This window comes from Mytilus edulis, chromosome 9 (assembly GCF_963676685.1).
Source record: "Mytilus edulis chromosome 9, xbMytEdul2.2, whole genome shotgun sequence".
Lineage (NCBI taxonomy): Eukaryota > Metazoa > Mollusca > Bivalvia > Mytilida > Mytilidae > Mytilus > Mytilus edulis.
Genome location: NC_092352.1, coordinates 28722010 through 28744665, shown reverse-complemented (window position 1 = coordinate 28744665; position 22656 = coordinate 28722010). Strand labels below are relative to the sequence as shown.

The 22656-nt window shown below is 32.1% G+C and overlaps 2 protein-coding genes across 2 annotated transcripts; both read right to left on the bottom strand.

Annotated features, from left to right (window-relative positions):
- Positions 1-294: 294 nt before the first annotated feature.
- LOC139488007 (small ribosomal subunit protein mS37-like) lies at positions 295-16113 on the bottom strand. Its single transcript, XM_071273315.1, has 4 exons — positions 15890-16113; positions 7995-8113; positions 2566-2698; positions 295-448 (listed from the first exon to the last, which is right to left on the bottom strand). The coding sequence occupies exons 1-3, from the start codon at positions 16032-16034 to the stop codon at positions 2567-2569; spliced, it is 396 nt and encodes a 131-aa protein (XP_071129416.1). The 5' UTR covers positions 16035-16113; the 3' UTR covers positions 295-448; position 2566.
- A 3544-nt stretch (positions 16114-19657) lies between these two features.
- Positions 19658-20633, bottom strand: LOC139489898 (putative uncharacterized protein DDB_G0279653). Its single transcript, XM_071276743.1, has 2 exons — positions 20218-20633; positions 19658-20018 (listed from the first exon to the last, which is right to left on the bottom strand). Exons 1-2 carry the CDS (start codon positions 20631-20633, stop codon positions 19658-19660), a joined length of 777 nt encoding a protein of 258 aa, XP_071132844.1.
- Between the last annotated feature and the right edge of the window lie 2023 nt (positions 20634-22656).

Genomic DNA, 22656 nt, shown 5'->3' with positions numbered 1-22656 from the left:
GGTTTAGCTAGCTAGAAAACCACTTAAATTCATCTTTTCTACATAAGAAAATCTCTGTACTAAGTCAGGAATATGACAGGTGTTATACATTCATTTGATGTTTTTGACCTTTTGATTTTGCTATTTGATTAGGAACTTTCAGTTTAGAATTTTCCTCAGAGTTCAGTATTTTTGTGATTTTTTGAAACATTTAGCTCATAGCTAGTGAATGATAGTTAGTGAGAAGCAAGTGCAGGCAAGGCAAGCAATGCAGTGACAATTTTGATATTTTTGTGGCAAATAAAAAATTAAAGGTCTATTTATATCTCCATTTATACATATCAGACCATTTATAAGTCAGTCTAACACAAGCATGTCCAATGTATCACATGTTCAACTGTTCAAATGTAAAAACCTTCCACACATCTTCAAACATCAACCATACATACTGGTGAATTGTACCAGAAGTCTGAAAATAAAGAAAATGAACAAATAAGATGTAAACTGTTGATGCTACTTATATAGAAAAGGTTTAATGTGATCCCTTGAATTATTATTTTAATGATACCAACAAAATCCTTTGAAATCATTAGAGTGTAATATCATGTTTATATTCAAAGAATCCTGTAGCAATACCTTAAATATATAGATGTTGAAGCTTTCAGTCACATACATAGAAGTCTGATAAATAATAATTTAAATTTTGTTTGAGCAAACAGTATTTGTCAAAATGTTTGAAGAATAAAATTATTTTCCTTGTCACATTATTGAAAAAGATGTATATTTTGTGAAACTAGGCATATAATACCTTATTACTTAAAAATATAGTTTATGTAACCCATTACAGTCCAGTTTAACCACCATTGTTTTTCGGAGTAGTTATCAACAAGATAGTATCACAATGCCACCATCACACTAACAGCCGATTCCATTGAGTGTGTAGGCAAATCTAATATCTTTGGTTAGCTTACTTGCTAGCTGAACCGTGTAGTCATTATTACCTTTGCCTACACACTCAATGGAATGGACTGTAATGGTGACCAAAAACACACTTCAGCGTTTGGAATTCATTCACAGTTCAGAGTCCTATATATATATATATGGTAAGTTTGTCTCAAAAGAAAGTTTGTCTAGTCTTGCCTGGCCAATATTTCTTACTATATATAATAAGATTGATACACATGTATGATTTAATTGTCAGTATTTGATCAAACCTACAGTGGTGTAGTTTGTAACTTAAAAGACCTGACATATTTACCTTATTTTGGTTTGATTGTCAGTTTTTGATCAGACCTACAGTGATCTACTTTGGAACTTAGAAGACCTGACATATTTACCTTATTTTGGTTTGATTGTCAGTATTTGATCAGACCTACAGTGATGTACTTTGGAACTTAGAAGACCTGACATATTTACCTTATTTTGGTTTGATTGTCAGTTTTTGATCAGACCTACAGTGATGTACTTTGGAACTTAAAAGACCTGACATATTTACCTTATTTCGGTTTAATTATCAGTTTTTGATCAGACCTACAGTGATGTACTTTGGAACTTAGAAGACATGACATATTCACCTTATTTTGGTTTGATTGTCAGTATTTGATCAGACCTACAGTGATGTAGTTTGTAACTTAGAAGACCTGACATATTTACCTTAATTCGGTTTAATTGTCAGTATTTGATAAGACCTACAGTGATGTACTTTGGAACTTAGAAGACCTGACATATTTACCTTATTTTGGTTTGATTGTCAGTATTTGATCAGATCTACAGTGATGTACTTTGGAACTTAGAAGACCTACAGTGATGTACTTTGGAACTTAAAAGACCTGACATATTTACCTTATTTTGGTTTGATTGTCAGTATTTGATCAGACCTACAGTGATGTACTTTGGAACTTAGAAGACCTGACATATTTACCTTATTTTGGTTTGATTGTCAGTTTTTGATCAGACCTACAGTGATGTACTTTGGAACTTAAAAGACCTGACATATTTACCTTATTTTGGTTTAATTATCAGTTTTTGATCAGACCTACAGTGATGTACTTTAGAACTTAGAAGACCTGACATATTTACTTTATTTTGGTTTAATTGTCAGTATTTGATCAGACCTACAGTGATGTACTTTAGAACTTAGAAGACCTGACATATTAACCTTATTTTGGTTTGATTGTCAGTTTTTGTTCAAACCTACAGTGATCATGATGAACTTTGGAACTTAGAAGACCTGACATATTTACCTTATTTTGGTTTTGATCAGACCTACAGCGATGTACTTTGGAACTTAGAAGACCTGACATATTTACCTTATTTTGGTTTGATTGTCAGTTTTTGATCAGACCTACAGCGATGTACTTTGGAACTTAGAAGACCTGACATATTTACCTTATTTTGGTTTTGATCAGACCTACAGCGATGTACTTTAGAAGTTAGAAGACATGACATATTTACCTTATTTTGGTTTTGATCAGACCTACAGCGATGTACTTTAGAACTTAGAAGACATGACATATTTACCTTATTTTGGTTTTGATCAGACCTACAGCGATGTACTTTAGAACTAAGAAGACATGACATATTTACCTTATTTTGGTTTGATTGAGTGTGGTGGCTGTGGAAACTTCCTTAACATTTTGTTTACAGCAGCATTATTGTATCTGCCTAAAACTTTCTCTTTTCCTGTGGCAATCTTTTCTTTTATTTTCTGGTCTTCAATCTACAACAAAATTTTAAAGTTCTTCTATAAAATTTTACTAAGGACATAAACCTAACTAAATAAGGAACAAATCAAACACTTGTATGGATGTATTAATTAAAAGAACACAATTTGTATGTTACTTTTTTGAATGTGTATGACAAAGCCATATTATTTTAATCATATCAAGAAGGACGATGTATGACCCATTGTGATCAATAATTACACATATACATTTTTTTTTAAATTACACATATATAAGAATATAATGTTATTCAAGTTCTACATACAATTTTGATACATGTAAAATACATGTATCAATGTATTTTACATTTATTCAATTTTTTTCCTTGAAGGATATGCAGTCGTCAAACTGATTTTGTTTGTATAGATCTCAAAGATATTTCACAGCTTTACTTCTGATAGAATTTATGTCCAATGAATTCATTGTACCTTTTACTTTTTTTTGGCAATACTCAAATTAAAATTGCTACTTGTAATTTATGAAAATCCACGTTAATGTATCTCTATTTTTTATTGTGGTTTTATCTGCCTTCCATGTAATGAAACAAGTTTTCATTCTTTTTTAACCACATTATTGACAGTTTGGTTATTTGAAGTAACTTGGGGAATGTTAGAAAAGCTTATGGTCAGTTTTATGGCAGTTGGTCGGTATCATTTTGCATTCACTAGTAATAATCATAGATCTATATGACTACTGTCTTTCTACTATTAATTGGTGGAAAAAATAAGTGAAGTATTTTTTTAAACCAGGGTTAAATTTCATTGTAGAAGTATATTTTGTAATGCATTCTCAAAATAATTCATAATACATCTACATGAGTTTTTTAAACTGGTGTGTTTATTATGTACGAATAATTAGGTTTTTCCATATACTTCTTATGAAACAGATCTATCAGTGATATTGGGTGGTAAATATAAATTCCTTTCACTGCACCTGCTTTACACAGAAACTTAAGTATTGTTTTTTTTAACCAGTTGATCAGTTTGAAGATGAGAATTTGAACTGAAACTTAAAAATGTGTTTTGACCCAGGTATTGTGAAAGGGCTATAATGACTTTTGGATACGCACAGTAAATACAGAAAGAAATTGTTACAATAAGACAAATTGTTCAAGTGCCTTGTCAGATATATATCAACTACAAATAAGTATAAATAATGAAATATATCTAATGGAGAATAAGATATACTAACTTACAAAGTTATATTAAATGCAATACATATCTAAAGTACAAGAGTTTCAGATATAACTGAACCCTGAGCCCTGTATTTTTTTTCTGGTGTCTGATTGTGGACACAGGTGTTAATACGACATGATCTGCATTAATTTCAGAAGATATAATACTATAGAAGCCTGTTATTTACATCATATATATTCAAAAGTGGGCTGGAAAATAAGTAACAAATTCAGTTCTTGACACCAGGGGCCAATAAGGAAAATCATAATCATTTTTAAGGAAAACTAAATTGTAGGAATTATTCAAAATTGTTGGAAAATCACTAATTATAACTACCGGTACCACACACTTTATTTCAAGTTAACAGATTTTCATAAACCTTGTTTTGGCACTAAATTAGTCACAATTAGATTATTTAATTTTAAATCTGAATTAAATTATTTATTTTAATAAGACTGGTTTTCCCTGTAAATATATAATAATAATAACCATTTGATTTTGACAGGTATCAATCAAAATATTATATAATAAATTATTAATGAAATCAAGAAGTGAATTAACTGCCAAGGGCTTTTGGGGTATATTGATAACTGACTTTTAACATTCTAATTCCATTTTTCAATTCAGCTATTAAGTCGCTACTCCACCCCACAAATTTGGCCTCATTCAAAGTGAACAAAAGGCACTGGGGTATCAATGACTTTTTAAATTCACAGGTGTTAGCAAATAAAAATAAATAAATGAATAAACACAAGTGTATAACAAACAAATACAGCCCTGACATGAGAATTACAAAATCAACATCTTGGCCATTGAATTGACAAGTCGAAACACCCAGTACATATTCATACACAGGACTTTGACTGAATTAAGTCAAGAAAATTGTAGCACACCTGCATGGCATGAAAACTCCTCACCAAGATTTCTTTAAGGGTATCAATGAGTGTTTGGGTGACTTTGTGGAGAAGATTTTAATTGATAAGCAATATAGAACTAATTGAAGGCTGAATGTGTTTAACTTTTGATGCTACTTAAAGTAACATATGAAAGAAATTAATGGTTATTCATTAGATGCCATCATTCAAAAAGTTTAGCCAAAACTATATAACATTCTTATACATGACAAAATTCAAAAAACATGATACCTATTTTTCTCATTTGGTACAGTAAAATTTTGCCCCAAAAATGAAAAAACACAATTTTCAATATGCATATTTCTAAATACATTAAAAAAAGAACAAAACTTCAGTGGTAGAAATAGACCTTTTAACAATATCAATACAACACATATGTAGTGGTCATAAATTTCTACTGCCCATTCAGCAACAAACAACCAAACAACCAAAGAAAGGACTCTCAAAACAGAAGTTCTGAGGAAAAGGCTGAAAACAGTATATCAAAGAAGAATTGTCATAGTTTTAAAAATGACCAATTTTAGAAGATTTAAATATATATGTTCAAAGGGACATAACTGATAAATATCAGTAATACTGTATCTCGTATGGATTTCACCTACATGGATTCAATACACATTAAGACCCTCAGTGGTAATTTGTTGTCTCACAATGAATGAGAAAGCAGTATCCTATTTTATGGATAATTTTCCACTTAATTTTACACAGGACAAAGACTTTTAAACCATGGTGGTCTTCCATGGTCTAAATATAAGTGTTAAACATATTTTGTACATCAAGTATTCTTAAAAATATTATTCAAATTCAAAGTTTTGACTTCAATCCTTTTAATTAGGTGTTATGACAAAACATATATTTTAAGGATTTTAAAATCAATTACATCTACTTCATGTCTATTTATAAAAACAGATGTCTGCACTTTTCATCCTTAAATTTATACTGTTTTGGGTAAGGAATTGAATTAAACTGCCAAATTTGAAGTGTCTGATTGAGAATTTACAAAGCACACATTATTTGGTTTATTTAACAGGGTTTACCACTACTTCATTAAGCACCTGAACTCCTATTCAGTCTCCAAATCTATGAGATGCTCCATCTGGTGAAAATTACCTTTCTATTGATACATTTCATTTGGGAAAATATAATGGTACTTAACTCTACAGAAAAGAAAATGCCAAACTTTCAGATTTTATTACATTAACTTGTTGTCTTGTGTATGTAATACATGTATTATTGTGCTCAATTATTTCTATTACTCGCACATCTGGTGGCAGCTTATTTAGTAAGGTATATTTGAATAACATGGGAAAACTCTCATATGTATATACATTGTATGTACAAACAGATGCTGAAAACTAATAACAACAACACTGATCCCATATCTTTTATTGCTGACAACCTACACATGCTACACAATACACATTGTTACACAATAAAGAAAATTTAAAAATACTAGACAGGTCATTCTGGTATGAGAACTTGTGACGGGATGTAAACACACTACTGACAAGTACATATTGTACAATATGTTCTTGTATATGACTGGTATAAATTAAAGATAAATGCTCTGTTGATTGACCTAACCTTATTGACAATCATTTAACACTTAGTTTTCCAAATACATGATGATGGAAGTTTCAATATGTATATGGGTATAATTTGAATATAGAGAGCCAAATCATCAAAATACATAAGCAAATGTACACCAATCAAACCCAAAATGTACTTAAAATGAACAGAGCTGTTGGTGTACCTATTTAGTACAGAAACGAAGCTAGAGTGCATCTTTAATATAGAGCCCCAGCCTCAAGATGTACTGATATTTTTACGGCTCTGGATTAGTGTACAACTATTGATTTCAAGATGTTCTTGGAATTACAGCAACAAAGCTTCTGGTGAACCTTTAATGTGCACCAATAAAGCTCTTTGAAAGTACAAATGTACATTGTACAACGAACAATCAAACAAAGGTCTTGATGTAAATTGACTCATCTTGAATGTACAGCCAAAAATAGATGTAAATCATTTTTTGCTGCATAAAGATTAGTTCTTGTTCTTATCTTGTCTAAACATGTAACTTATATTGTTGACCAAAAAATATAAAATGCCTACCTACCTCAACCCTACAATGCATGCATAGGCACATTAAATAACATTTTGTTTACTATTATTTTTTGTACAGCCATGGAGCTGTAGGTGTTCCTTGAAAGTAAAGCATTTGAACTTACAACATACAATAGCTCCTACAGAGTAATAAGTATACCACATTCTAACAAGGTTAATGAGTCCACAAATAACTGACCAATAAAATGTGACAATATAACCATTAGATAATGTGGTATAATTACAAATGAGAAAACTATACACCAGAGACCAAATGATACATAAATACATGTATTAGAAATCATTATTGAAGCAGATACCAGGACATGATCATGACATGCATGGTGAACTGCCTAACAGTAAGATACGTTGTATATGATAAATAGAATGTGATTCTTCCAGGGATAAACATTGAACATTGTATATGATAAATTGAATGTGATTCTTCCAGGGATAAACATTGAACAGCATAATTCAGTACAACAATGACTTTATTGGATAAAAGAAGAGTATGTCAATAGGACACAGATCTCCCCGCTTGTAAATATGCAGTAAATTCAGCATATTTCCACATACTTCATTCAGTCTTGTATTTATAAAGGGAAATAACTCAAAAAATCATGAAAGTGAAATCAAAATATAACGGAAGTTTGCTTCCTGGTGACATTTTTCAATAAAGTGAGTTAAGTACCTTACATTGTATATCATATTAAGGTAAAATATATGGGGTGGCGGATATATTGATCTAAACTTCTATAAGAGTTTAAACTAATGCTAAAATTTTATACTATCTCAACTTCCACTTTTGTACCTCCTAAGTATTAAATTTAGGGCGCTACCATGTTTTTCTATACTGGTACATGTACGTATATAACATTCCCATGTTATGTCATTATGAGATGAAACACAGAAATCATATCTGGGAACCAATGCGTTTTAAACAAAGTAACATATCTAGAAATATTAAATATCTCCTCAAACAATGTCAAAAGAGGCATGGCTTGTGAAACAGCTGTATTTATAAAGTGCAAAACTATATCTTTTCTCAACAGAAACAACATTAACTAACACTTTGAAAATATTAATAACATGTAACTTACTGCAGCTTTTCTCATACAGTCTTGAAGAACATTATTTTCTTTTACACATTTGTCAACTGCAAAGTCATTATTTTTCCAACACTGCATTAATTCTGACATTGGTCCAAGACATTGTTTACCTGAAACATAAAAACATGTGTCTTTTTATATCATATTATCTTTTAATATATACTTTTTTCTAGATTTCAGCCTTACACTGCAAGAACTGCTCTTTGAACTTTGAAAATGTATTCATCAATCATCATGAATGATATTCTGACATAAAAAGCTATACTGCTTTCTCCTTTTACATGTACCTGTGCTTACCCAAAATTTTGTAAATAAGTTTAATACACCAAAAGATAAGGGGTTTCAGGGGATCACTCTTACAACTTAATGGGTTTTTTTTTATAGAGTATATCAATAGATTTTAACATATAAAATGTGCTTTTCAAAATTTTTGCTAAAACTTTAAAATTTTGATTTTATGCTGCTGCAATGTAAATTTATATCCCTTATGGGCTATAATATACCAAACATGAAATAATTCTAAAATTGTATAAAATTTAATATAAATTCATGATCTATCTATTTTTAATTATTATTGGGATTTTATCATTCATAACATCGTTAAATATATATTTTATCCAACAGCTAGAATATCTAAGTTAAATGTTTAGTTTTCCCAACATTCTATGACTGATCTGTTGATGTTTTGAAAAGTTTTCTTTTCAATTTATCATGTTAATTGATAATTAACTTTTATCAAGAACATAATTAACCTGTTTGTTGTTTAACCCTTAAATGTTGAAATCATTTGATTTTGAAAGATATTGTAAAATAAATGAAAATTTTCTTGATAGTTATAGTATATCTCAGTTAGAAGAGAAAATGTTTGATAAATATAAAAAAGACTGGTGTACAAGAATTTTTTCATATAGTACCGGTTGTAAATTGAGAACATATAAACTTTTTAAACATACTTTTAACACTGAGCAATATTTGCTACAGAAAATGCCACAGCGCCATCGTAGTGCTTTTTCAAAGTTTAGATGTGGTGTAGCACCATTAAAAATTGAAACTGGTCGATATGAAAGAAAAATCTAGACGAAAGAGTCTGTTTTAACTGTAATATTTTAGAGGATGAAAAACATGTACTTTTAAATTGTCCCTTGTATGAAGATCTAAGACATGCACTTTTTATTGATATATTGTGTCATAATGATATGTTTTTAAATTTGTCTGATGAAGAAAAATTTATATATATGTTTAAAAATACCAATATTTGTAATATTGTTGCCAAAACCTGCAATAACATTTTAACAAGGAGAAACAGTATTTTATATCATTAACTACTGTATTTGTAGTATTTTATAAAACGAATAAGTATTATTTGTATTTTAATAGTCTCTCATAATTCTTTTAAGAATGGCACATACATGTATTTAATTGTTTTAACTATGTTTACTGTATAATTAATTTTATAATTGTATCTTGTTTTAATCATGTTGTATGTGGTGAGACTTTAATAAACCATTGAATCTGAATCTGAATCTGTTTAATCCTTCAATAAACAGGTAGTTATTGATGCTTTTTTTCTTCAAAAACTTCATCAGAAACAATGAAGTCCTTACCCAATCACCCAAGCTGTTTTTTAACCATGAGAAAATTAGAAGCAATAAAACAGAAAACTATCAATCCTGTTCATGGAAAATACTTAGCAATTACTAAGGTGATTTTTAAACATGCATAAAAGTATCCAATACCTTGAATACACATTAAGTCGAAGGAAAACAAATATATAAATAAACCCCCAAAATTGTGAATAAAATTTTATCTTTTTGCTTAGGCCAACTAAAATTAATTAGTAGATTTTCATCCAAAGTTTTGAAAAAAATGAGGCGGGTGGGAGAATTTTATTTTTTAAATTTTATTTAATATGAAACCTTCTTGTGACGTGAACTTCATATATATGCAAGCAGCAAGTGTTTACTTAAAAAATGTAGCTTATACCATGTACATGTGTAAACATGTCTTAAGAATCTTACATAATTTTTTAAATTCTTAAAAAAATATCTCTGATTGGCAACGACTGTTCTGCATGCAATTGCTACTTTAGAAACCTATTTCCAGTAAACAGTAAAATTCTCTATTCAGTTGGACTACTTTTTAACGATGGTTTGTAGTCCCCATAAAATTATGCAAATGCAATGGTATGCAACACAAGTATTATGAATGAAATGAGAACCCAAACAGTGTTGGTAATAGTAGGGTTGTGCTTTTAAGATTCTCAAGTTATCCAAGAGTTAGACTGAAGCAAATATAATTAAGATGTAAAACATAAAGTTGTTTAATGACTCTTTTAAGGGTACATGTATTTGGTGTTTTAAAACAAAAACAATAGCCATGGGTAAATCTCAGGGCTTTCTATAACACAATGTGTATGTTTGTTGGGTCCAGTTATGTTTTTTTCTACCAATGTGTTCCACGATTCTTGGGCTGTTGAAATCTTTCAGAGCCCAAATTTGCTGACACAAAGTCAATGTTTTATTAAAAAAATCCACGGTTTTCTAATGACAGAAATTTTTAATTTGTTACATACAGCAATTTGCGTTCTTGAACACAGCGCATTACTCGTAACCCGAAAAATTTCATGCCCTTCTGGTAATCTATCTCTATTCACCGTAGATGATATTGTCATTATTGAGCAGCAGAATTTGTCAACATAATCGTTTTAAAGTACTCGAAACAATAAATAGGAAAACCGAAATTTGAAACAGGAAATTTGAATGAAACAAAATTATTGACCATTACCGGTAACGGAAAGGAACAAAATCCCGAAATCATAAATTTTTCAAAATAAAAAAAATCGGGGCGGGCGGGGATGAAAATCTATCAATTAATTTTAATAGGCCTTATATTAAAATACTGAAAAAAATAATGTATATTAAAATAATTTAACATGGGTGCCGAAATGACTATATCAGGTATGGATATAACCAGGTGCCAATTTTGATAGGTGCCAATATGACGATGCATGTGCAGATTTGACGATACGGTTGCTGATTTGACGATATGGGTGCCGATCAGTGTTCTAGGATTCCCATTACCCGTTACCCGGGGTAAGTGGATTAGGACAACGGGTAAGTCATTTTTTAGCCTTTGTCACCCGGTGGTAAGTCAATTTTCAAATTCGGGGAAGCCGAAAAACTCTTGAAATTTCCCGGTCCTCTTCAATTTTCCCATATCTGCTTTTTATTTTTATTAAAGGGAAAATTCACGATTTTTTACTTATGGTTTAAATATGTTCATTATGACATAATATATATATTCACAAAGTTTTATCGCTATATGTGCAGTAATAAAGGAGAAATTCAATAATTAATGACAAAATATCAACTACTTCCTGTAGGTCGTGACGTTTTCTCCTGATTTTTGCATGCCGGGATTTAAAATACAATCATTAAAAGTCTTGGTTTTTAATCATATTTTAACGTAATCGTAAGCGCGCCGATGACTTATGCTTTATCTAATAACCATCCGATAATAAGAAGATAAAACGCACAGACGTTCAATTGTACTCATTCGTGAGATAAATTATCTAGGTTAAACGTATATATTCGAATTATTTTTGTAGACAACACAAAAAGTTATAAATTTATTTTTAATAAATGCATTTTCGGACTGATAAGGTGAACAAATTAAAGTACAATAATCTGTAAAGACAATATGTTGGTGTACTATTATTGACCTTTTACTATCTCTGCTATGGCTAGGTTTATACGATGTGTGTATTCACGGTTCTGTGGCAATACTCGTAGATGGCTTGTTGAAAGGTAAATTGTTATTTGCACTTCGGTATTTAACCACGCCTCTAGGGCACACCTTGCCAGGTGTGACTGTCTATTCGGATCAGTGGTAGCATTTAATACACACATTAAAAATACATATTCAAGTTGGTGACAAATAAAAATTGGTCGCCTTGGAATTATTTAATTATATTTGGTGCTATTATTTATTTGAATTCAAATAAGTTAATTTACTAAGAAATACACAATTTTCGGTTAAAGACGGGAAACTTAATTCATATGTCAGAATGAAATGATATACAAGTCTTGTCCTTGATTTATGTCTCATAAAAAAGGGGGACTTAGAAATTAGAAATAGCTTTACTAAATCATTTTTATTTGTCTTTATTAGGCGAAAAAATGTACGAGAACACTTACATTTCGACTTTTGAAAGCCATGTATTAATTAATATATGATACTATCTGAAGATAACTCTACCGAAGCGGAATATAATATGTACGAATAAAGAAAAAAATATTTTTGTAATGGAATCGAAAAATTACGAATAGATATTCTTTTCAAGTGTGATAAACGTCAACCAAATTTATTCATTATCGGGAACGTCCTTATTAAAATCTGAGACAACTATAATAATCGTCGTCTCCCAACGTATATATATATACTTAAATAACTATTTGATCAACGATGTTTAAAATTAAAAGACAACGAACTTAATGTTATCTTTCCCTATTTTTGAATGTTATTATAAGTCTGTTCAACTTGCAAGAATACCCCTAAAGCGGACAAATATCCGACAAGCAGTTTATTCTTTAAATTGCTGTCATTGAATATCAAGAAAGAAAATAAATCCCGAAATTGATACTCAATAGTTTTCCTAGAAAATATTCACATTCCTTGGGGATTATTAGTGTACGTCCAGTTGCATATATTTTACATGAATGTTGGAACAATTGTGATGATGACGAATTTCGTCCTTTATTCGAGAACAATTTAATTGATATATAAATCTGTGAGTTTACTATGTTCTTAACTTCGATGAACCAAAGCAAGTTATAAATTGACCTGTATTTAAATCAAATTGTTTCTTTTTTTTTCTTCTTCTTCTTTTGGTATACAATAGTCTATCGAATTCGTTGATTACATACTGTTGGCATACGTGGACTAGTCTATTTACAAAACTTTTACCACAATTTACACAAAATGTATGTTTCTTTCTTATGTTCAATGTATACATGTATACATATTTTAAATAGCGCTACTGACTATAGTTCCGTAACTTTCTACCAGGCGTATGTATACACGGATCGTCGACAAGTGCGCACATTTTTTTAGATCAATAATTCTGGTATGTTCCAATCTGTCCTAAACTATTGACAACGAGTATATATTACATTTTCCCAAATTAACCCTTGGAAAAATATGTAAATAGATTTGTATTTCTTCAATTATTTTTTTTTTATTATTTTTTTTTTATAAATAATATTCTTTACACCAGAAATGTTATTTATAAACAAGCGTATGAGTTCAGTAATGACTAGTATATTATATCACTTTCGGACACGCAAGACAAAAATGTATATTATACATGCACCTGATAGTTCAAAATGGAAAGTTATAAGTAACGGTCGTGTACACTGATCAATACCTACAGAAGTGAAACGATGCATGAACTTGCAAGCCCGCCGGACAGGAAATCGATTGAATACCTGGACGTGCCTCCTTCCAATACCTTTGGGAGTAATACCTTTAGCCATGCTGGTGATCAGATGAGGGAAGATCCGAATTTATTTAAATAAAGTTTATTACTTGAAAGAATTATGAACGAATTAGATTTTCGAAAACAATTTCCACGGAACACTTATTTATCATTTTATGATTTGAACTTTGACTTTTTAACTAATTACAATATTATCAGTTTAAAAATAACAGACTATATGGTTATTTAAAAATATAAGACCATTTTCAGTATCAATTTGTCAGTCAGATAAAACAACCGTACGATTGACAAGATATCGACACGCAATTACGACTACATCGTTTACTGTAGTTTTGTTCCTTTGTGGTTTATTGACATATCGTGATTTTTCATCGGAGAAGGTGACAAGATGGCGGAGAGTAGAGAACTGATACTCAAAATTTAAAATCGATGGTGATCTCTTATTTAGCGGAATAAAACTTTAATATCTATGAATTTGAGCATTTTTATACAGAATGGACATAATATCAATTTTTGATTTTTTTGCGAAGTTTCCCTTTAAATCAAGAGAAAAAACTTTGATAAAAGATCGAAGATTTTGTCGATGTCTATCAGCGCTTTTATTCAAGCACTTGTTTACTAGGTGTAATCAAGCGCAAAAGAGACCACATTCTTCTCCTATCATTCTAAAAGTCGGTCACGGTGTCGGTAAAATCGGAAAATCCGGATTGATAACTGGTGCTTAAATCGGGACATAAACAATTTTTTTTTTGTCATCGGAGGAAAATAAACTTACAGTTGCATTTATTATAGCTCTTAATAAATGACATAGTAATAACTATAATATATTTGTCAAATTTAGTAAGAAATCGTTTTTTTTAAATTTTGTACAAAATTCAATCGTATCCGAATCCAGCTTTGTTCAGACAAACTTCACAACATATAATTTAAAGCATGTTATAAAAGTTTTATGAGCGGCCCCCAGACCCCCGGCCATAAGGGCGGCGAGCTAAAGCTCGCCACAGCGGATGGCGCTTTGCGCCGTCCGCATTGGTTGGCGGATTTAACTTTTAGATGTGGGTAAGTCATTTTTTTATTGATCTTACCCGTGGTAAGTCAAGGTGCCAAAAAAATCCTAGAACACTGCCGATTTGCCTAGAGTATTTCATCTTCTTAAGGTAGGGCTGATACATCCTAGAATATTTCGTCTTTTCAACAAATGTTCAAAATAGGGCTGATACATCCTAGAATATTTCATCTTTTCAACAAATGTTCAAGGTAGGGCTGCACCGTCCTAGAATATTTCATCTTTTCAACAAATGTTCAAGGTAGGGCTGATACGTCCTAGAATATTTTATCTTTTCAACAAATGTTCAAGGTAGGGATGATACATGTACATTCTAGAATACTTCATCTTTTCAACAAATGTTCAAGGTACATGTAGGGCTGCACCGTCCTATAATATTTCATCTTTTCAACAAATGTTCAAGGTAGGGCTGATACGTCTTAGAATATTTCATCTTTTCAACAAATGCTCAAGGTAGGGATGATACATTCTAGAATATTTCATCTTTTCAACAAATGTTCAAGGTGGGGCCGATACATCCTATGGACATCATGACAGTATGGTCATACAACATAGTATACAATGTAGACATAATGACAGTATGGACGTCATCACAGCATGGATGTTGCATCATGCATCAATAATTAAGTTAACCTGATAACTCTGGGAGTTGGGAAATTACCATACTTGTGTACTAGAATGTTCAGCGCTCTGAATCAGTCTTGAACCTCTGACTTTCGGTACTGTATCAATCGGTTATATACATTAGGCTGTATACCATCACAAAGCCGTTTAATCCTTGTGCAACTGCAGTTCATGTCGTTTCCATCCAGTGCTGTCTCAAAGCTGAAATTTCTTTCTTTCTTTTTATAATGGCCTTTGATCTGCTTTTTACGCATTTATTGAATATATCTGCCATAATTTAAATGCTAGTGCTTATATTTATTTATTTATTTGTTTTAATGCTTTTAGTTTGTTATTATTTTATGACTTTCAAGTGATTTGCTGACTCCCCCGTTCAATGCACATAGATGCGCTTGCCACATGAACTTTGATGACTCTGGAGGCTCACAGATCACATATATTTGCTTTCATTATACTTGCATGTTTTTTTTAAATTTTTATTTGATAGTATATGCTAGTCCAAATAATTATGACGTCTTGAAAGTATTTGCATGATGCTGCATGATTTTTTTATGTGATAGTCGGTTAAATTGCTCACTCGAGCTCATGTTTTGTCTGTTATTATGTGTATATATGCCGACTCTAAATAAAATTTACTTACTTACATACGTATACCGTATAAAATTATGTACATGTATGCCTAAAAATTAAAATACTAACCTTGTGGATCCGAGAGTACAACGTTCTGAACGTTGTTCTTCAGAACTGGTGGAAGCAAAATTTTGTATGGATGTTTAGGCAAGTAGTTGGTGAACTTTTTTAGAGGTCTCTTCGCAGCAAAAAGAGGAACAGTTAACCGAGTCATGTTGCTTAATTTGTCAAATTAAATTTCATTTCCAATGTCATTTTCTCCTGTTACCGTAAATCGGTCGTACAAAATTTACCCTATTACCAAGAAATAAGATAGAACAACGTACCATATACCGGCAACATCAAGTTATAAGCTTTTTAAAAAGCTTGTTCAGTGTAAATTAAAGGGGCACTAGCTGTCAAATTCATGTTCACCGATTTGACTCAAATTCTCATATTTGATTCATAACAATGTCAAACATTTATCTGAAGGTCTAACACAAACAATTTACAGGGCATAGGCTCGATAATATGCAGCTTCATTACGCGTGTATTTTAGTCTAGACGGCATCTTATAACTATCGAGTTGACCTCCAATGTCCGATGATATAAGCGATTTAAACATAAATATAGGTATAAATGGATTAAGCGAACTCATGTAATTGATTTTTTCTAGGTCTATTCAATTTCATATTATAGATTAAAAATATGTGTTATCATCGTTTTATCTATATAATATATATTTTTGTGGATGGAATATGGTCAATCAAATGATTTACCCTTTGTTTCACTTTCAAAGTTTACATTCTTTTCCTTTAAATAACTTTACACACACGATTACGTAGACTTACTATATATTATTCATTTATAATGTCAACTTGATTTTAATTATTGTCCTGTAATATGGCACTTCTGTGGTGATTGTAACACCAGAAAAATAGAGAAAATACAGGAGCGTGCCCTAAGATTTATATATGAAGACTATTGTAGTACTTATCAATAACTTATAATTAAATCAAAATTACCAAGCTTAGAAATCAGAAGAATTAGAATGATAGCAATAGAGGTATATACAATTATTAATAAACAATGTCCATTATATCTACATGAACTTATTGAAATCAAAAAATGTAATTACTCTTTTAGAAATAATAACATAGCAGATGTTCCCAGGGTAAGGACAACTACCCATGGGCTACACTCATTTAGATACGCAAGAGCCAAACTCTGGAACGAACTGCCAAATAAGATGAGGGAAGAAATGCCATTGGGTCAGTTTAAAAGCTTGGTTGGTAATTGGGAGGGCAGTTCGTGTCAGTGTTCCTCCTGCAGATCTCAGTGAGCTGTAGATCAGTTTATTTATTTGTCTTGTATACTCTGGCTTTTAAATTATTAGGCATAATTTTTTATTTGTGTTCTAAATGCTTGAATTACTTTTAGTGCTTTATAATAGCTATTGCATGAATGATAGTTTATCTGCATTTTATGTTTGCTTATATGCTTTAATTGTGCTTATTAATTGCTTTGCTTGATAACATTATTTATTTTGCATGATGTGCTTTATGTTTTATGTGTTTTATGTATTGTGCTCGTCTTATATGTATGTCGGATAAAAGCTCTACAGAGCTTATGTTGTATTGTTATATGTATAACCGACTTTAAATAAATCTTTTATGCTTTATGCTTTATGCTTTATGATTCAAGCGTTATCCATCTCTAGCTAAGGGGTTGAATTGAAAAGTGAATACGGATTGGATGAGGTCGAATTTTTCACTTGCAAGTGAATAATTCATCAATTCATCATGTTTCTTAGCTTATTTTAAAAAAAAAAAGAACAATACTGGCTGCTAAAAGCGAATAAATATTTCACTCTTTCGCTTTCATTAATGATAGAACAAAAAAACTTATATAAATAAATAAGATCAACCCACATAAAGCCACCGGCCCAGATAACACCAGTGGTCGCTTACTGAAAGAAATGCAGACAGAAATTGCACCAATTCGATGCTTAATTTTTAACAAATCTTACAATACTGGTATTACACCTAACGACTGGAAACACGCTAGAGTCGCACGTGCATATAAAAAGGGGGATAACCATAAACCGGTCAAATATAGACCTATCTCATTAACTTGTATATTCTGCAAGTTAAGGGAACACATAGTAACATCACATATTATGAAACATCTCGAATCAAATAACATCTTGTATGACCTCCAACATGGCTTTCGGCACTCTTGATATTGCGAGACATAACTTTTCTCCTTCATCTAAAAACTTCAATCCACAAACAATTCAAATACACAAAGAAACCTTGTAATAATGGACTTTGCGAAGGCCTTTAATAAAGTTCCGCATCGTCACTTAGTTACTTTACAAATTACACTACTAAATATTTTGGCATTAATGGAAACACTTTAAACTGGATCTCTGCATTTCTCTCCGATCGAACCCAAACAGTTGTTCTGGATGGAAGATCATCAAGCACAGTCCCAGTCACCTCTGGGGTTCCACAAGGTACTGTCTTAGGTCCAGTATTATTCTTGGCTTATATTAATGACCTTCCAGACTACCTTACAAACTAAGATTACTTGCTGATGACAGCATCATATATATGCCAGTTAAATCCTAGAGTGACTGTTTAAAACTGCAAGCTGACCTTGATGCAGCTGCAAAATGGGAGGAGGACTGGATGATGGCCTCCCACCAAGACAAGTGTAATGTTCTCTCTGTCACAACTAAACGTCAACCTTTACAACATAATTACACTCTTCACAATCATATTTTAGAATCTGTTACATCTGCTAAGTACTTACATTACAATCAAACCTTAAATAGGACAAACACATAGATGACAATATCTCGAAAGCCATCAAAACACTCTGAACAACACTCAATTCAGTAGCTTCCTGTAAAATGTTTATGATATCAATTGCTTGTTGTTCTACATCAGTTTCCTTTTTGCATTTCAGTCTTCTTCCTCACTTGAATTACCTTTGGTTGGTAATTTTCTATGTTTTTTTCTTCCCATTTCAGAATAGTTTTCTTTTTGCTTGTTGTGCTGATCATCTAAGTTTTCCCCTTAACGATCAGGTTGTGTTTTGCCTTTACTGGTACATGTGCTGAACTGTTAAGTAGATGTTGGTCCATAATCGCTGAATCCAAAAGATTACTGCCTCTGAAGTTGTACTCTATCTGCGAGGTGGAATTTTTATTATGGTGATAAAAAGTAGGTTTGTGAGTATTTTTAACTATGCTTTTAATAGCTGATGTTGACTGCAGAAGTTCTTAAGCAAATTGTCATGGTTATTATTTCTACTTTGCATGAGTGTTCCATTCAAATCCCCCACTATGAAGACATTGTGTGTTTGCTCATATTTATCAATAATTGACGAAATTTTATCCAGTTGTTCTCTGTACTCTTTGTCTGATCCTGTTGCCATTGTTGGCATATATCTATTAATTAGGATTACTTTAACTGGTTCAGACTAAATTTCGATGACTATTCTTCTTTTTCTAGCTTCCTGATCTTATGTGAGATTGTTGGAGGCCATATAGTTATTACTCCCCCATTCCCCCTTCTTCTTTGTAGTTCCAAATCAACTAGATTATCATCAAAGCTTGAGATATGATAGTCGCAGTCTGGCAGAATTTCTTTTAGTGCGACTAATTCATATCCGTGTAACCAATGCAAGCATAGAATTGTGTTTGTTTTTAAAAGTTCTTTCAGATATACATTGCTGCCTTTCATTCTCTCAATGTTCATTGAGACAATGTCTAGCATTGTCTCAGTAGTATTTCGGTCTCCTGTCCAAGTTTTTGGATGTCTGGTGGTTCCTTTGGTTGGTCTATTTTCCCTAAAAATACTGTTTTGGCTTTTCTTCTTCTGTTGAATGTTGAGGAAGGTTCATTGAAGGATGGTCAACATGTTGATTATTAGGAACTGTTATTTCAGTGTCAGGAGTTGCAGTAATTGTTGGTGTTTCTTTTAGGTTTTGTTCTTCATTTAGCAGAGACTCTGGATTTGTAAGTTTATCAAATGCTTGGGTCAGTTTAATTTCTGTTTCGGCATGACTTAGCGGACTTGAGCTACCTTCTGATTTGGACTTTTCTTTTCTTTGCCCATTATCACTGTGTCTTTCTACTGATATTTTGTTATGGTTATAGAGATTACTATTCTGTTGATAAGGTGGTGGTGGCACTCTCGGCAGTCCTTGTCTTAGTAGATCATCGTGATGCACTGAGTTGTAGTGTAATTAATCAATTTGACTGACTTGGTCTTGCCTTGAATAAAACTGGAGTTGACCGTTTAAATAAGATTGACCTTGTCCATTAGTATAGGGATCATTTTGATGTCGACTTTTTCCAGAGTTGTACCCTTTTGTTATCATTTTGCTGATGTTGTTCAGAGTTATACCCTCTTGGATCATTTTGAAGATGTTGATTTTGTCCAGAGTAATACCCTCTTTGGTCTTTTTGTTGTTGCCGATGTGGTCCAGAGTTAAATCTTCTCAGATGATTTTGGTGAATTTGACTTTGCTCTGAGTTATATTGATACCCTCTTGGATCATTTTGTTGATGTTGACCTTGCCAAGAGTTCAAACATCCTGGGTCATTTTGATGTTGTTTTTGATTTTGTCCAGAGTTAAACCCTCTTGGATCAGCTTGATGTTGGCTTTGTTCAGAGTTATACCTTTTTGGATCCATTTGATGTTGATTTTGTCCAGAGTTATACCTTCTTTGGTCATTTTGATGTAGAATTTGTCCAGAGATATACCCTCTTGGATCAGTTTGATGTTGGATTTGTCCAGAGTTATACCCTCTTGGATCCATTTGATGTTGATTTTGTCCAGAGTTATATCTTTATAGCTGCTTTAGCCTCATATCCATCATTTGCCCATGCATTTCTTGTTTTATCTGTTTTTGAAGCTCATCTCTCATTTGATCTATATTGCTTCTATTCAGATTTTCTTGTTCTATATTTGGTTGCCTTTTCATGCTATTGATGTTATCTGCTGGCTGTCCATTACTTTGAATGATCTCCGTGTTTTTCTTTAGTAAATCTATTGTTTTGTCTTGATTCTTAATGCGCTATTCTAATGAGCTTATATAAGCTATCTGTTCTAATTCAAGTTTCCGGTTTTGCTGGTTTTTCTTGTTGCTTCTTTTAACCGTTTGTTTCTGGTTCTGTTTATCTATATTTCTATTGTTTCCATATGCACTTAAAATAGCACCTTCCAATGGCTGAGTTTAAAACTGAGGTTTGCTCCTCCACAGGGTGCAGAGATTGTCTATTCATTGTGTCTGATTCTCCCACAGGATTTAAACATATTGATGGGAGCAGTTTTTACCACAGAACACCACAGAATACCAAAGAAACACCATAGAATACCTCATATTTTCCTGGCATTACAAAAATTCTGAAAAACATGAACCCTCACAAAGCCACCGGTCCAGACAACATTAATGGTTGAGTTCTAAAAGAACTACACAAACAAATAGCACCAATACTGCAGCTCATATTCAAAAAGTCATTTCACGCTAGGCAAACTCCAACATACTGGATGCATGCTAACGTCGCTCCAGCTTTTAAAAAAGGAGATAAACACAAAGCAGTAAACTACCGACCTATTTCATTAACTTGCATCTGTTGCAAGTTAGGAACACATAGTCACAAAACATCTTATGAATCACCTCGAAAATAACAACATCCTCTATGATCTCCAACACGGCTTCCGAAATTCACGCTCATACGAAACTCAACTTCTTTCCTTCATACAAGAATTATCAGAAACAGACAATAAAAATTTCAAACAGATTTAGTTATTATGGATTTTGCTAAGGCATTTGATAAAGTTCATCACCGAAGACTTCTCTGTAAATTACAGTACTACGACATCTCTGGACAAACACTAAACTTGATAAAAGCATTTCTTTCCAACCGTACACAAACTGTTGTCATAGATGGAAAGTCATCCTCCCTGTCACTTCTGGTGTTTCACAAGGTACTGTATTGGGCCCTGTCTTGTTTCTGGTCTACATTAATGACCTGCCAGACTACTTGACCCACAGCATGCTCAGGCTATTCGCAGATGATACCATAATATACAGACCGATCAAATCCCAGAGTGACTGTGATAATCTCCAAGTAGATCTAGATGCGGCAGCTAGTTGGGAGAGGGACTGGCTGATGGCTTCAGTCCATCCAGATAAATGTACTGTGCTATCTGTCACCAAAAAGAAACGACCTATACAGCACAACTACATTGTAAATGGTCATACACTGGAATCAGTCACATCAGCTAAGTACCTTGGTGTCACAATACAGTCAAACCTAAAGTGGGATAAACATATAAATGACATTACATCCAGAGGCAACAAATCACTGGGTTTCCTACATATTCATACATCAAAAGAGTCCTACAGACATTCATACTTTCCATATTCAATATCACAGTGTAACCAGCTCCCTGTGGTACCAGGCACCATCCATTGATAGCTTCAAAGAACAGCTCACTTCAGCTGTTCTCTGTCTATTAATAAAAAGCATCAATTTAAATTGTATATAGTCATGATAGTTTTAATCACAAATTTGACATTTTATTGCACTTTAATTATATTTCGTTTAAATTGGGGTAAAAAATTGGTAAATAGTCCACGTATGCGAACTGTATGTAATCATCGAAGTCGATGGAATATTGTATACCTAAAGAAGAAGAAGATAAGTGGTGTCCTTTTATCGAACGTTGCTACGCACGATTTAAGAAATAAAATATTGGTATTTAGATATAAACGTAAAACGTAAAAACAAATGTCTTTTTATTTTTTCACTACTTTCAATGTCTTTTTTTGTATG